At 35.6% G+C, this 14895-nt stretch overlaps 1 protein-coding gene across 1 annotated transcript in view; it reads left to right on the top strand.

Annotated features, from left to right (window-relative positions):
• The window catches only part of ARHGEF38 (Rho guanine nucleotide exchange factor 38), a 133047-nt gene that overhangs the window by 82502 nt on the left and 35650 nt on the right, over positions 1–14895 (top strand). The window contains exons 4-5 of the mRNA XM_032592926.1: positions 116–263; positions 7221–7238. Coding sequence (XP_032448817.1) covers positions 116–263; positions 7221–7238 — 166 coding nt within the window. The remainder of the gene's footprint in view (positions 1–115; positions 264–7220; positions 7239–14895) is intronic.

Below are 14895 nucleotides of genomic sequence, written 5' to 3'. Positions count from 1 at the left end.
ATGAAGTGGGACCTATCCAACTTCTTAACACTAGTCACCGTTGTCAAATAGTAAATATGTGGAATGTCAGTTTGGTTGACTTGATGTCATTTTGCCTTTGTTTTACATTTTTCAGGAGAAGTATTCTTGCAGATTAAAGGGCCCCTGGAAGATATTTATAAAATCTACTGCTACCACCATGATGAGGCGCACAGTGTACTGGAATCCTATGAAAAGGAAGAAGAGCTGAAGCAACATTTGAGCCACTGTATCCAGTCCTTAAAGTAAGGCCTTTTCAAATGATGATTTCCATGCCTAGCAGGGAACATTTTAACTGGATGTAGATGAAAGTTCTCACATAAATCCTATATTTGATGAGGCTTGCTGGGAGCTCCACTTTGTGTTCTCTTTATGAAAAGCTGACATGCCAGAAACCCTGATTGACTCTTTTCTCCCCCCTGTGAGCATGACTAAAAATAACATGGGAGAAGATTCAGGGCTCTGTAGAGATAGAAAAATGCAATATCAAAAAATGAAATGTGGAAGAAAAGGCCCTTCTTAAAGCTGTTGTTACCTCCCTGCCCACCCCCCACCATGAGACAGCATGGGGCACCGTGACCACTGCAGCATGTGGAATAATAAAGTTAGTGGAATGTTCCATGGTTCTCTGATGGCTCTCACTTTTCCCCAGATTCACTAGACCAGGTTCAGTCAGACCCTGTTCAAGTTAGTTTCAGGAGTTAGTTATGCCTTCCTTCTTTATCCTTAAAGTTTTGGTGCTACCTAATATACATTTTTTTTTAATCTGGAGGAAATTATTCACCATAAAAATCTAAAAAATATAAGGAAGTACAAATAAGATAAAAAACACTTGCTATTCCATGTATTAACTCTTTGCTAGACCATGTATTAACCACAGCTTGCATTTTTTCTGATTTTATTTATATCCATAAATATGGATATGTGTTTGGGTTGATTCTCCTAAATGGAATTGGTATCTTATTTTGTATGCAGTGTTCTACCACATGAAGCTAAAGCCGACATTTCTGCCCTACTCCACATCTTACCTAGTGGTTCTACTGTGGTGTTTCATTTCTAAGGATTACCCATTGTCAAAGAATTAGCCAGAGAGAGTTGTGATATCTTAATCAAAGCATACCCAGCAGTCTGAGCCTCTAGCATATTCCCCCATTAGGTACTCTATTGCAGGAGGACAAATATGGGGGTCTTAATGTGGTACAAGAGGTTGGTAGCTAAATTAAAATGAAATCATGAGACTACAGTAATCCCCCATCTTATCCATGGGAGATACGTTCCAAGACCCCTCCCCACACACACACACACACACTGGATTTCTGAAAACTTGGATAGTACCAAACCCTATATATACTATGTTTTTTTGTATACATTCATACCTATACCTATGATAAAGTTTAATTTATAAATTAGGCATAGTAAGAATTTAACAATAACTAAAATTGAACAATTATAACAATATACTGCAATAAAAGTTATATGGTCTGTCTCTCAAAATATCTTGTTGTACTATACTCACCCTTCTTCTTGTGATAATGAGAGATGATAACATGCCTCCATGATGATGCGATGAAGTTAGGTGAATGACATAGGCCTTGAGAAGTAGTGTTAGGCTACTATGGACCTGCTTAGGATCAGTCATCGGAAGGAGGACCATCTGCTTTCGGATCACGGTTTTTCCGTAGTAACAGAAACCCCGAGAAATGAACCCATGGATAGGGGAATTACTGGTCTCTGGAAAATGTCTTTCCAGGGGAGAGCTGGGATTGAAAGTGGGTTTAAACAGGAATAAATAATTTTTAAAAATTAACGTTACTGTCCTCTATTGGTCATTAAGTTGTTGCAGTTCTTTACCCATTTTTCATATCATGGAAAGACTATATTCAAGTCGCAAAATCACAAGCATTTATGTAGTGCTTATACTATACCCAGCATAGCTCTGGGTGCTGAAAATAAAAAAAAATAATAATAATAAATGAGAATTCAGGTAACTCTTAAAGATAATATGTGACGTGTAGCTCCAGTTGAGTATTTTTCCACTATTTTCAGTTTAGTTCAGTGTTAGAAATCAATTCGGAGAAACCTTGAAGTTCGAAGTTGTATCCATGTAAATAAATTCATATATTAAAAGCAACATCGTCTAAATATGTATGGAGAAATAATGGTGTTATCTGGGGTGTGAATATCTACTTTTCCTACCTTATACTAGTGGCAAGATCTTATCAGTAAATGTCTTACTTGAGTCACTCTCCTTCTTCAATTTCTAGAAATAAAAATCTCACAGCAAGTGAACAACTAGGACCTTTAACTATCGCTCCAACTACAACCTCAGGAATGGAGGTCCATACCAGGAACGGATGTAGCTGATTTACTTTGGCATGTGCTCCTAACAGCTGACTGGAAGTGGGGCTGTCTGTTCAGAGTGGGGTGAACACTAGTTTATTCATCATTAAGGCTTTTGACTCCTAAGAGAAAGAAATGGACCCTGCCAGAATACTCCATTAGGCAGTGTAGTTCAGTATCATACCCCCTAAAAGCAGCTAAAAGGCAGAAGTAATTTTGAAACCTCATGAAGTATCAATTACTAAAAATGACTTTCAGACCCAATGACTTATTTGATCTTTTTCTGAAAGCCTTGAGTTATTGCCCTGGTGGATGTCCCAAATCTTGTGTATTCAGCACTACTCTGATTCTAGGGAGTAATTTCAGGCACTGGAAGGTGCTAAGGCTTAGAAAGCACAAAAATCCAAGCAAAGTAATATTGACACTACTATTTCTTAAGGGAAAGAAAAATCAAAATAAAATAGCTTAAGTTAGAGCTATTTTCCCAAAAGTTGGCTTTCCATGAAAATAAAGTTGATGATGAATTGTACTGGTCTGCCCAAAAGCTGAGAGCAGAATTATTGACATTACTATAATACTGGCTTCAATTGAGCTAAGCTTTAAATTCTGAGAAACAGGTTTTTAAACAGGTTTATAGGCCAAAGAGAGTCTGGAACACCCCAAGGGCTTGGTTTCCCTTGCCAAGTAATCAGTCAAAGCTATTACTGGGGCTCTGCCTTCTCCTTGTGGCTAAATAACAGAGCCCAAGTGCACAGTTGCCAATTTCTAATGAATATTAGGTGTGGCCTTCATTTCTACCGTGCAAGGGGATATTGAAGCAATATCCATGAGAGAGGTGGCTTCAGGTCTCAGAAGTTAAAGCAGATTTTAAGCAACTTAGGTTGCATTTGAACTAAAATTAAAATATGTTTATTGAGGGCCTAATAAATATTTATAAAAGTACTAGATAATGTTGAAAAAAACCCACATATATATGCATAGTTCTTGCCTCCTAGGATCACACTTTCTACTTGGGTAGATAAACAAAACCATCTGGAAAGTTTAATAACAATACCAAAGTTAATTTAAATAACACACCAGAAGCTGTCACGGTAAGGTTAAAGACTAATTTCCAAAAGGAGGGTAGAGAGATTTCCTGGTTCTGTAACAGACTTGAGCTCATAACCCTTGGCTATTCTTTGAAGCCCATTATCTTTCAAAAAAGAAAATAATATTTGTATCTAGAAAATAATTTTGAATCCCTTTGAAACATTAGGACAGCATTTCCTGGTGTATGATTTCCCCTGTGTCAGATCCACAGGGATGTGTATTAAAACTGCACATTCCTAGGCTCTGCTCCAGACATACATACATACATACATACATACATACATACATACATAAATAGGACTGCTGGGGGTCCAGTCCAAGAAGCTATGGATTAACTAGCACCCTCAGGTGATTGTGGATACATACTCAGGTTAAGAACCACTTCAGAAGGAGAAATCAGTACTTACTAGCTGCTTTCCCTGAAGCATACAGACTTTCTTCATAACTATAGACACCATCTAAGCAGTAATTTCAGGGTTTGGGGACCTTAAGAAAGAAAGGCTAAAACTTTCTGGGAGTGCAGTATCACATCTACATCTGTAACTTACAAATTGGAAATCTGCAAATTTTTATTTATTCAACAAGGAATATTTACAGAATCTCATTAGTGACCTGTAAGATTGCATGAAATGCTATTAATACAGTCTCTAAATTTATGGAAGTCATTTGCTAAAGCTCTGGTTACTTAGCCTCTTTGGGGTTATTTAAGGCTTCTGATCTGTATGCGGAAAATGAAAAATAGAATAGCTATAAATGCAAGTGTAACTATAATTAGAATAGCCTGTCTGCTACCTCCTTATTCTGTTTTTCTAGCTATAAATACCACCAAATCCCTGCTGCCTTTCAGAGGCGTTAGAGATCTGTTTATTTTGTAATAGATAAAGAATGAAGGGGCTTTTCCAAGTTTTTCGGTAGATGGAAGACACATTCCTAGCTTTATGTCTAGTTGTTATAAATTTGTATATATTTTTCTTCTTCCTAACCAAAGCCACCATCCTTGGGAGGAAAACTAACTTCTAGTCATGTGGGTGCTTTGGCTGTTTGTAATACTACTACAGTTTCTCCATTCAGAGAGAAAGCTAAAAGCTTGTGCAATGCAGAATCTAAAGGAATAGAGCTTAATTTGTTCACCATATTTTATACTTCTTAATGATATTCTAAAAAACGTTCCAAGTAAAAATTAAAATCATTTTTGAGGGGTGCCTGGTTGGCTCAGTCGGTTAAGCATCTGACTTTTGATTTCAGCTCAGGTCATGATCTCACAGTTTGCAAGTTCGAGCCCCATGTCAGGCTCTGAGATGACAGTGCGGAGCCTGTTTTGGATTCTCTCTTTCCCTCTCTCTCTGCCCTTTCCCTGTTTGTTTTCTATCTCTCTCTCTCTCTCTCAAAATAAATAATAAAGTAAACATCAAAAATATTTTTAATCATTTTTGAAACGTTTTTCAATTCCTTTTTGTATGGCACCATGTTTGAACAAAGACTATTATAATTATGAAACAGCCACATAAAAACTTCTGTTAATTTTAAGTCAAATTATAATGAGGCCATGAGGGTAAGAGGTGTGGTGAGGGTTGTATTAAATTACTTTTATCCTGTAAAAGGGTAAATGGACACAATTTAACTTCCTCCTTCCTGAATTGTCTTTGGCTGGGGTGAACTCTGGAAAGTTTTAGCCTAAAGGAGAGAATTTTTAAAATGAGGAGCAAATAAAAAGGAGACATTATAAGGTAGTACTATTATTACAGGTTTTCCCTGTTGGAAAATCTCTCAGGTTCCTTTTTATAAAATGCTATACTGACATTAAATACAGTGTTTAATTTATGTTATAATATTTGTTTTATTTGGTTGAAATAAATGAAATAGAGAAAAAAATTTCTATGTCTTCTTTAGGAGTTAAAAGAACAATCTTTTATTTCAACTTCAAATTTTCTGTTTGGTTCCAAAATTATCATGTTGTTCAGTTGTTTGCCCCGTAGAAAAATGCATTTATATTTTTATTCAACTTTTTCCCCAAATTTTCTGATCTATGATCCATAGAGCATACTGAGAAAATGAAATTCCTCATTAGAAGGGGACAGAAATTGAGATTAAAATGTGAATTCAAATAAATGGAAGGAAATGCTGCATGGGGGGTGGGTAATAGTGCAATTTCTCTCATTCAAGTAGAAGCATTCTTCAAATAGCATTTAATAATTGCCTAAAATGATAACAGTTACTGATTTAAAAAAAAAAAACTTATGATTCTCCGCTTGATTACAACAAGGAAATCTTAGATTCAGCAGAACCCAGTTATTTCAAGATGTCTAGGAATCCATTCATAAGAAGATGTGTGAAGAGAGAAGGACAAACTGTTTTACATATATGTATACCATTATTTTCCACATATGTAGAATACTGGGATTAATTTTTTCAAACCTTTTAAATCCATTAAATCTATGAAATTCAACATGGGTATTTATCATAGATTTTCTTCTCAATCATAGAATATGAAAAGACTATCTATTGTTATGAGATGAGGTCACAAAAATTTTTCATATTGAAAATATTCATTGTATTCCAAAAGACTGGAAACCAGAGGTCGAGGTGATCAGGTTATGAACACAGTTTACTGCTTTATTTCTTTATAGCTATATGAAGCTTTTGGAGGAAAATTTCTATCTCCTTTCTGCCTGAAATTTAACTTGAATGATTCCCACTTCTTTTCTTGTTAATTAATTAATTTGACAAATGTGTCTTGTACTCCTACCTGATGCCAGTCACTTTTTCAGGTACTGGGGCTACAGCAGAGAACAGAGCAAGCACACATTCTTGCCCTCATTCAGATGGGGAGCAGAGAGATAGACAACAAATGAAATAACTGTATGGTATATTAGAAAGTGACAGTGTTATGAAGACAAATAAGCAGAAAAAGAGGGTAAAACGTAGAGTAGGAGGCATGGCACAATTTTTAAAAGTTTGTTTTAAAGGAACTTTAGGAAGGTTTCACTAGGAAGGTTTCACTAGGAAGAAACATTTGAGCAAAGACCTGAAGGAGATACCTGAACCAAGAGCAACCAGGCAGAAGAACAGCAAGTGCCCAGACCTGGAGGCAGAAGCTTGTCTTAAGACTATAAAGACTATAAAAAGAGTCCTGTGCTGTTGCCATAGTTTGGAGGAAGTTTGGGAACAAAAGGAAATGAGGTAGAGAGGAAGTGGAAAGAGAGGCAGATCACATTGCCTTGAAGGACTTCCATTTTTCCTGAGCTAGATGTAAGCCACAAAACTAGCAATGGCTAGTGAAAGTTTTTGTGAATTTTGATAATTAGTGAATTGTCATATTGAATAGGTGAATAGTTTATAACCTGGATAACACTGTATACAGAAATATTATGTAGCACTTGAGGGTAGCTTTCTACAAGTCAATTACAGTTTACTTTGTAGTGTTATAATCTCAATTTCTCCTGTCACTATGTTTAACCAATTCTATTCTCTCTTTTCATAATGTAAAAAAATTCATGTTTAAATCCATTTTCACATGATCAAAATTTACTGATTACAATCTGAATCAATAGTTTTTAATCTTATATAGAGTGTGAAACAAAGTTGGTGTAGACAAGATACAGGTAAAATTTAAGGGATGTGATTATAAAATAATGAGACTAATTCTATAAAACATTCATGAAAATAACATCACTTCATTTTATGTAATAAAAATTTAAGGGTTTTATAATGTTTGCATATTGCCTTAAGTATGTAGATTTACATTAATTTACTTTTCTCCTTCTCTCTTATAGGAAAATATACATGCAAGAGTAAGTACATTTGTTTTAATAATAGAAACCAAATGTAAAGCTCATGGGGAAAATGCTATTGAGTATTTCCAAAAATTAGAATTTTTGTTTTTTACAATTATGTTTATTGCTTCTGATACATTATTTCCAATTTGCCTGAGGTAATCCTACATATTAAATTATCTCATATATTTTACAAAATGTATTAAAAGAATCCTGGGGTATAATATTTAATAAATCACAACTTTGCTGGTTCCAGGAACTCTTTAGGAACTGCTCATCGCATGTATGTTTAGGAACTTATTGTGTCCAAAACATACCTTCCTAAGAACAACATTAGTCTTTAAAAAAAAAAAAACAAAAAACCTCAGATTAATACCATAATGTTTTTGAAGTTCCTATAGATTAATGTACAAAAGAAAAGATCTTCATGCATTGTAGTAAATATTGGGTTCTTCCAATTTGGACTCTTATATGATTTACAGAGAAAAAATCAAACACACATATAAAATACATTTAATATACATAAAATATTAAGATGAAATAGTTTGTCACTAGGACAGTATAGAAGTCATCTTATCAAAATAACACAACATATACACAACACTTTGGAAGATGTCCATTTTTATAGAAGGAAAAAAACATGTCTAGTCTAATACTGAAGGATGATATTGGCTTAAATACAAACACAGATCTACCAGGACTTTTAAAAAGTACATTTACTTTCATTTTTTTTTTAATGTTTATTTTATTTTTGAGAGAGAGAGACAGAGTGTGAGCAGGCAGTGCTGGGGGGGGGAGGGGGGGGTTAGTGGGGGGAGCAGAGAGAGGGATACAGAATCCAATGAAGGCTCCAGGCTCCTAGCTGTCAGCACAGAGCCCGATGCTGGGCTCGAACAGAGAGATCACGACCTGAGCTGAAGTTGGACGCTTAACTGACTGAGCCACCCAGGGGCCCCTAAAAAAGCATGTTTGCGGGGCGCCTGGGTGGCTCAGTCGGTTTAGCGTCCGACTTCGGCTCAGGTAGTGATCTCGCGGTCCGTGAGTTCGAGCCCCGCATCGGGCTCTGTGCTGACAGCTCGGAACCTGGAGCCTGCTTGTGATTCTGTGTCTCCCTCTCTCTCTGACCTTCCCCCCATTCATGCTCTGTCTCTCTCTGTCTCAAAAATAAATAAACGTTAAAAATTTTTTTTAAAAAAAAAGCATGTTTGCTTTAGCATGGTTAGTTAATTATCTAAAGGCCTGAGTTCCTAGTCTGTGTGTGTACTTGTGTACACGTGTGTACTTGTGTACGTGTGTGTGTGTGTGTGTGTTCTAAACTTATGAAACTGTACCTCAGGAAATACAAAAATCTATAAAATAAAAATTATATTAACTTAAGCTGTAAATACCTGTCATTTATGCTTTGGTGCAGAGTGACCATGAGGAAAGACAGAATTTCAGAAGTGAGGTGGAAGAACCAGGCATCGGACAGGGAACCTTAAACTAAGGCCTTGTGCTCGTGTCTTGGCCAAATTGAGATGTTAGTTTTTGACATACCAAACAGGCACCCAGTTTTCTCTCACTTTATAAGTCTTTTCTTTCAAAAGGGGGGGATATATATATATAGCATGCAAACAGATGTGAGTAGTGTTGTTCAATGAGTTCCTAATTCTGAGATCATCTCATGAAAAGGTGCATGATGGAAGGGGGCCTTTGTCCTTTCACACACTGTGATCCTCCTGGCTTCTCTTCAATGATAGTTGATGCATTTGGAGGGGTGGGAAAATTGCTGTCTCCTTAAAAAGCCTTTTGCTCCGGCATTGTGCCTAGGACTAGAGATTCACATAGAAGAACTATGTGAATTACACAAGAACTTCCTATGCTACAAATTCTGCTCAGGTTTCTTTTCCTAAAGTTTTTCTCCTGTGGTTATAAAGACCAAAAGAGAGAGAGAGAGAGAGAGAGAGAGAGAGAGAGAGAGAGAGGAGAGAGAAGAGAGGGAGAGAAAGATTCAGAGGAGAGTGAGAGATTCTTTTAATACAGTTCGCATGCACAGGCTCCCACATACAGAATACTTACAACAAACAGTACATTGTATTGAAATACTTGCTTAAAAATCGTTCTAGCTTTTAGGACAGTCCTGCTGCGTGGGAGTTAGCAGGCTTTGTATGCCCCCCCTAGCCTATTCTATACATCAAGAACTGGAAAAGAGGACGAGCAATCCCAGCATGTGGCTGGATGAACATCAAAGGCACATTCGCCATGAGTTATTTTCCTTCCTGTTTCTCTCACTCTGGTCATGAGGCACACATGCTGCTACATAAAAGGGTAAAAGGCAATGTCAAGTGCTTTGTAATTGTTTGGCTCCTTAGCAGCTAAGGCCAAGAATATTGCAGCCAAGAGTGCATTTAGGAAATGTAGGTTTTTAGATGCTTCAGAAAAATTCCTTACCTATGGAAATGGAAAATTGTGTCTGGGTTCTTTTTTACAATCAACATATTTAAAAATACAGAAAAAGATAAAGATGTTTATAACTTCTAACATGTTTATTTTGAATTATAATCTTATGCAAACTTCAAAGACAGTATTAAAGTGACAAGAATCATAGAATCCTGCACCAGAAAAATGCCCCCAAAGCATTTGATCCAAGTCCCATGTTCTAAAGCAAGAAAAACATAACTATTCTAAATTTAACAATCTCCAGAAATGCAATGTTTTATCTTTATGTTTTTCCACTTTTTTATATGCATCCTCTGTCTGACTGTGTATTCTTACCTTTGGATTCAGGATTTCTATCAATCTCAAAATGTTGTAGATTATTTTCATCTTTCTTAGGTTTTACATTTTTTTTAATTATTAAAGAAACCCTGGAAAACGTAGAAAATCAAAATGAAGATAGTAGAGACAATTGGTAGTCACATTCCAGAGAGTTAACTCTTGTAGCATTTCAGGAGTCCCTTAGTTCACTGAAATTTTTTCTACACACACACACACACACACACACACACACACACTGACTAACAAAGGACCGCTATATATTTCCTGTATGTCAACTTACTACCTCATTCATCAGTGTATCATGGACACCTTTCTATGTCAGTAAATATAAATCCACATTGCTTTATGACTGCATAATATTTTATCTGATGTATACACCACAGTTTAGTTTACCAAACCCTTACAGATACTTGAATTATGTCTATTTGTCTTATAAAGATTGATGTTATGTGTTCATTCTTATAAATGATATTTGTACAATAATTTGATTTTCTTAGAATGAGTTTCTAAAAGCGGAATTGCTAGATCAAAGGGCTTTTCATACTTACTGCCAGAAAATTTAAGAAAGGCTGAAATAATTTATATTCCCACTACCTGTGTATGAATTGTCCATTTATCTCCTATTAGCGAGCACTAGAAACAATTAATATGTGTTATCTTTATAACTCGTGGCAATGTAGGAGGCTCCAAATAGTATTATACTGTTTTAATTTTAATTAGTAATAATCTTTAGAATTTTTCATGTATGGTTAATTATTTGTACTCATCTAATAAATTATCTTTTTATTGATTACTTTTATTGAGATGTTCATCTTTTCCTAATAAATTGATAGTGGCTCTTTAATTAGCAAGTGTATTAACACTTTTTCTGTTTGATGTGCTATAAATAATTCTTCTAGCTTATCATCTGGCTTTTAACATGGTTTATGGCAGCTTCTGTTTTCATTTTTATCTGTATAGTATTGCAGAGCTAAATTTTAAAACAGATTTATCACTTTTTTCTACCATGGCTTTCAGATTTTGTCTTGTGCTTAAAAACTCCAAGATTGTTTTAAAGTGTAATCCCCTGTTTCCTTCAAATTCTTATAAGTTTCATTTTTAACATTTAGACCTTTGATCTATATGGAAATTGTTTCGGTATAAAGAATCCATTAATTTCGTAATTTTTTTCTACATAGCTGGAAATTATCACAACACCTGATATTGAATAATTTATTTTTTTTCCACAGAGTAGGAATGTCATATTTACCATGTACTTAATTTTCATACATACTTGTATTTATTTCTTGATTTTCCATTTTGTGCTATTCTTTCATCCATATATGTACCTATACCAAATGCTTTCAGTTTTGCAGCTTTATATTTTAATATAAGATATAACTAAAGTTGACCCTTAAACAGCATAGAGATTGGGGTGCTAACCCCATGCAATTGAAAATCCATGCATAACCTTTGACTCCCCCAGAACTTAACTGCTAGTAGCTTACTGTTGGCCAGAAGCCTTACTGGGAACATAGTCAATTAACACATATTTTGTCCATTACATGTATTATATACTGTGTTCTTATAATAAAGTAAGCTAGAGGAAAGAAAATGTAATTAAGAAAATCATAAGGAAGAGAAAATATACTCAGTACTGTACTGTATATTTAAAAAATTCATGTATAAGTGAACACTCACAGTTCAAATTTGTGGTGTTCCAGGGGTCAACTGCAATCCCAGCCCAGTACTCTTCCTTTTCAGAATTTTCTTGGATATTCTTGAATGTTTCCTTTTTTAAAATGTTTGTCCTTTTGTTAAAATTATATGTGCCATGGTTGGAAAAGCCAAATAGTTCTACAGGATTTAAGAAAAATAGTCCTCTCTTCACTTACCTGCCTCTTGAGGACATAAGTATTTTCACATCTTTTAGTTAATATTTTGGTACTTATCTTCATCAATCTAAAAACATGTTTGGTTTTCCCTTTTTTTTTAAGTATATTTATTTATTTGGAGAGAGAGAGTGTGTATGTGTGTGTGCACATGCTAGCAGAGAGGGGCGGAGAGAGAGACTCCCAAGCAGGCTCTGTGCTGATAGCACAGAGCCCAATGAGGGGGAACTCCATCCCACAAGCCATGAGATCACGACCTGAGCAGAGATCAAGAGTTGGTTGCTTAACCAACTGAGACACCCAGGTGTCCCTGTTTTTTTCTTTTTTAAGTATTATGTTTTGTCTTCCCCTGTAGAAGACAAGAATTTATCTCTCTTCCTATGCCATCTCTACTACTACACACACACACACACACACACACACACACACACACACACCCTCCACATCTCTTCATTCTTCCTATGCAGTTACATTGTCATTTGGATTAGAGCCATCATCAGTATTTGATTTCTTATATGTGAGTATATCTGAGTAAATTTCTTTTCAAAGCTAAACCTTGGAAGAAACTGATTACTTGTTTTCCTGGGAAAACAAAAAATTGTCTCTATTTTTTTTTTTGATTTTTTTTTTTTTGTTTTCCTTGTTGTGATCATTAATGCCACACACTCATAGCCAGTCATCTCTTAAGACAGCCAGATATATTATGCATGCTATCAACTTCATCTCCCTAAAAAAGCCTCTCCCAGAGCCCTTCTGACTTATTGAGTCTGAACTGGGTGACTGGGCACAGCCATCTTTAAGGAACTCCCCTCCTGGCATCCTGGAGAATCTTTGCCTCTTTCCTATTTTTAGTACCTCCTTCAATAGTTTTCTATGTTTGCCAAGAAAGTAAAATTTTAGGAAATTTTATATCTCCCAAAATCTTTATTTTACCCTTACACATGATTTATAATTTGATCAAGTATAGGATTCTAAATCGAAAATCCTTCATCTTCAGAATTTAAGGGTAATTCTTCATCATTTTCTAGCTTTCAGTGTCGCTACTAAAATCTGAAGCTTCTTCTGATTCTTAATTGTATGTTCGTACCCATTTGCTTGTATGTTTCTTTAAAGGATTGGAGGGTCTTCTTTTTGTCTCCAATAGTCTCAAGTTTCATGAATTCCCAAGTGTGAATCCATCTTATCCATTGTGTTGGATCCTCACCAAGTTCTTTCAACATGCTAACTCATGTCCTGTTCTTGAATTATTTTACTGATGATTTCTTCCCCATATTTGCTCTGTTCTTGGTTTCTGGGACTCTAATTATTTCAATATTGGATCTTTTAAACCAGTCTTCTCTTTTTTTTTTTTTAATTTTTTTCTTCTCTTTTCTATGCCTTTGTATTTTTTGTTCTTCTTTCTGGAAAGTTCCTGAACATTTTCTCCAACACTTGTGAGATTTTATTTCAGCTATTATCCTTTTAATTTCCAAGAGCTCTTTCTTAGTTCTTCAAATGATCTGTCTTATTTGTATAGCACCCTAAAAATTAGGTTGTTTCTTTTTTTAATGTTTATTTTTGAGAGAGTGAGAGCGAGTGCGTGAGCAGGGGAGGGGCAGAGAGAGAGGGAAATAGAGGATCCAAAGTGGGCTCTGTGCTGAGAGCCCCATTTGGGGCTCAAACTCATGAACTGTGAGATCATGACCTGAGCTGAAGTCGGATGCTTAACCAACTGAGCCACCCAGACACCCCTAGGCTGTTTCTTAAACAGGTTTGCAACTAGTCCTTCTTATTCTAAGCCCCACTTCTCCCTCTCTCCACTTCCACAGGTTCTCAGGGAGTCTAATTAATGAATCTTTGGAGGAATGATTAACTTATTGCCTCTCCATATTACTGGCTCTCTCTGGTTTGAAACTCTCTGGTAATGAATCAATTACCATTAATTCATTTTCTTTACATCTTCCTTTAAGAAAAATTTTTTTAATGTTTATTTATTTTTGAGAGAGAGAGATGGCAGACTGCAAGTGGGGGAGGGCCAGAGACAGAGAGGGAGACACAGAATCTGAAGCAGATTCCAAGCTCTGAGCTGTGAGATCATGACCTGAGCCAAAGTCAGATGCTCAACCAATGAGCCACCCAGGCACCCCTTCTTCACATCTTCTAATACTTAATAGTGCGTATTTATTTTTACAACAATTTTTATTTATGTCAAATGCTATTTCGTTATTATTTGTATAGCAATGTACAGCTTTTTTCTAAAATTGACTTAAGGTGTTTTAAAAGGAGAGTGAATGAAAATAAATTCAATAATAGTACACATGGTTTGTGGCTACTGTAAAATAAATATTAAATTTAGGATAGTTGTGATCATAAAACAGAGGAAATTCAAAGTAATATGATCAATAGTTAAATGATTATTTTCCCTTCCTCTTGTTTTCTCCCTCTAATTAAGATATATTGGTGTACCTCAGTCTCATATATCTGATTTTTTTATCTGTCACCACAGTTTTTACAATGTTTAAACATCATTTTTATTTTCATTGTGCCACTGTTTTCTTGTGTTTGTTGTGAAGCTCTTTACAGCCAAACTGGATGCTGCTAAAACAAAGCCAGCTGTGTTTACTGGACTTTGTAAAGTCCTAATAATTCACAATGAGATTAGCGTAGCTCCTTATGTACTAAATGCTTGCCAAAGTATTCATGATAAGACAGAAGAGGAAGAAACAGAATTACAAATGAATGACTACCTTGGTTTTTAGCCCAGTGTGTATGGGAAATTGTTATGCATTTGGTTACTTTCTGTTGGGGATGCATGTGATAATTGGGTGTTTGGCTGAGCTGAGTTATATCACATATAGGACTCATTTGCCTCTCATAGTTATCAGAACTCAATCTTACTGGAAAGGATTAGGTGGGGTGAATGCCTGGAGTGTCATTATCTTAAAAGACATCCTCTATCTTTTCTACCATATTGCTTGTCTGTGTGATGCAGATATCAGAACATCATTGCTCATCACTTGGGCAACTGTCCAAAGTACATGTCTGGAGACAAAAGTGTCTGAGAGATT

Source organism: Lynx canadensis, chromosome B1 (assembly GCF_007474595.2).
Source record: "Lynx canadensis isolate LIC74 chromosome B1, mLynCan4.pri.v2, whole genome shotgun sequence".
Lineage (NCBI taxonomy): Eukaryota > Metazoa > Chordata > Mammalia > Carnivora > Felidae > Lynx > Lynx canadensis.
The sequence above is the reverse complement of the archived record's forward strand: the minus strand, read 5'-3'. Positions and strand labels throughout refer to the sequence as shown.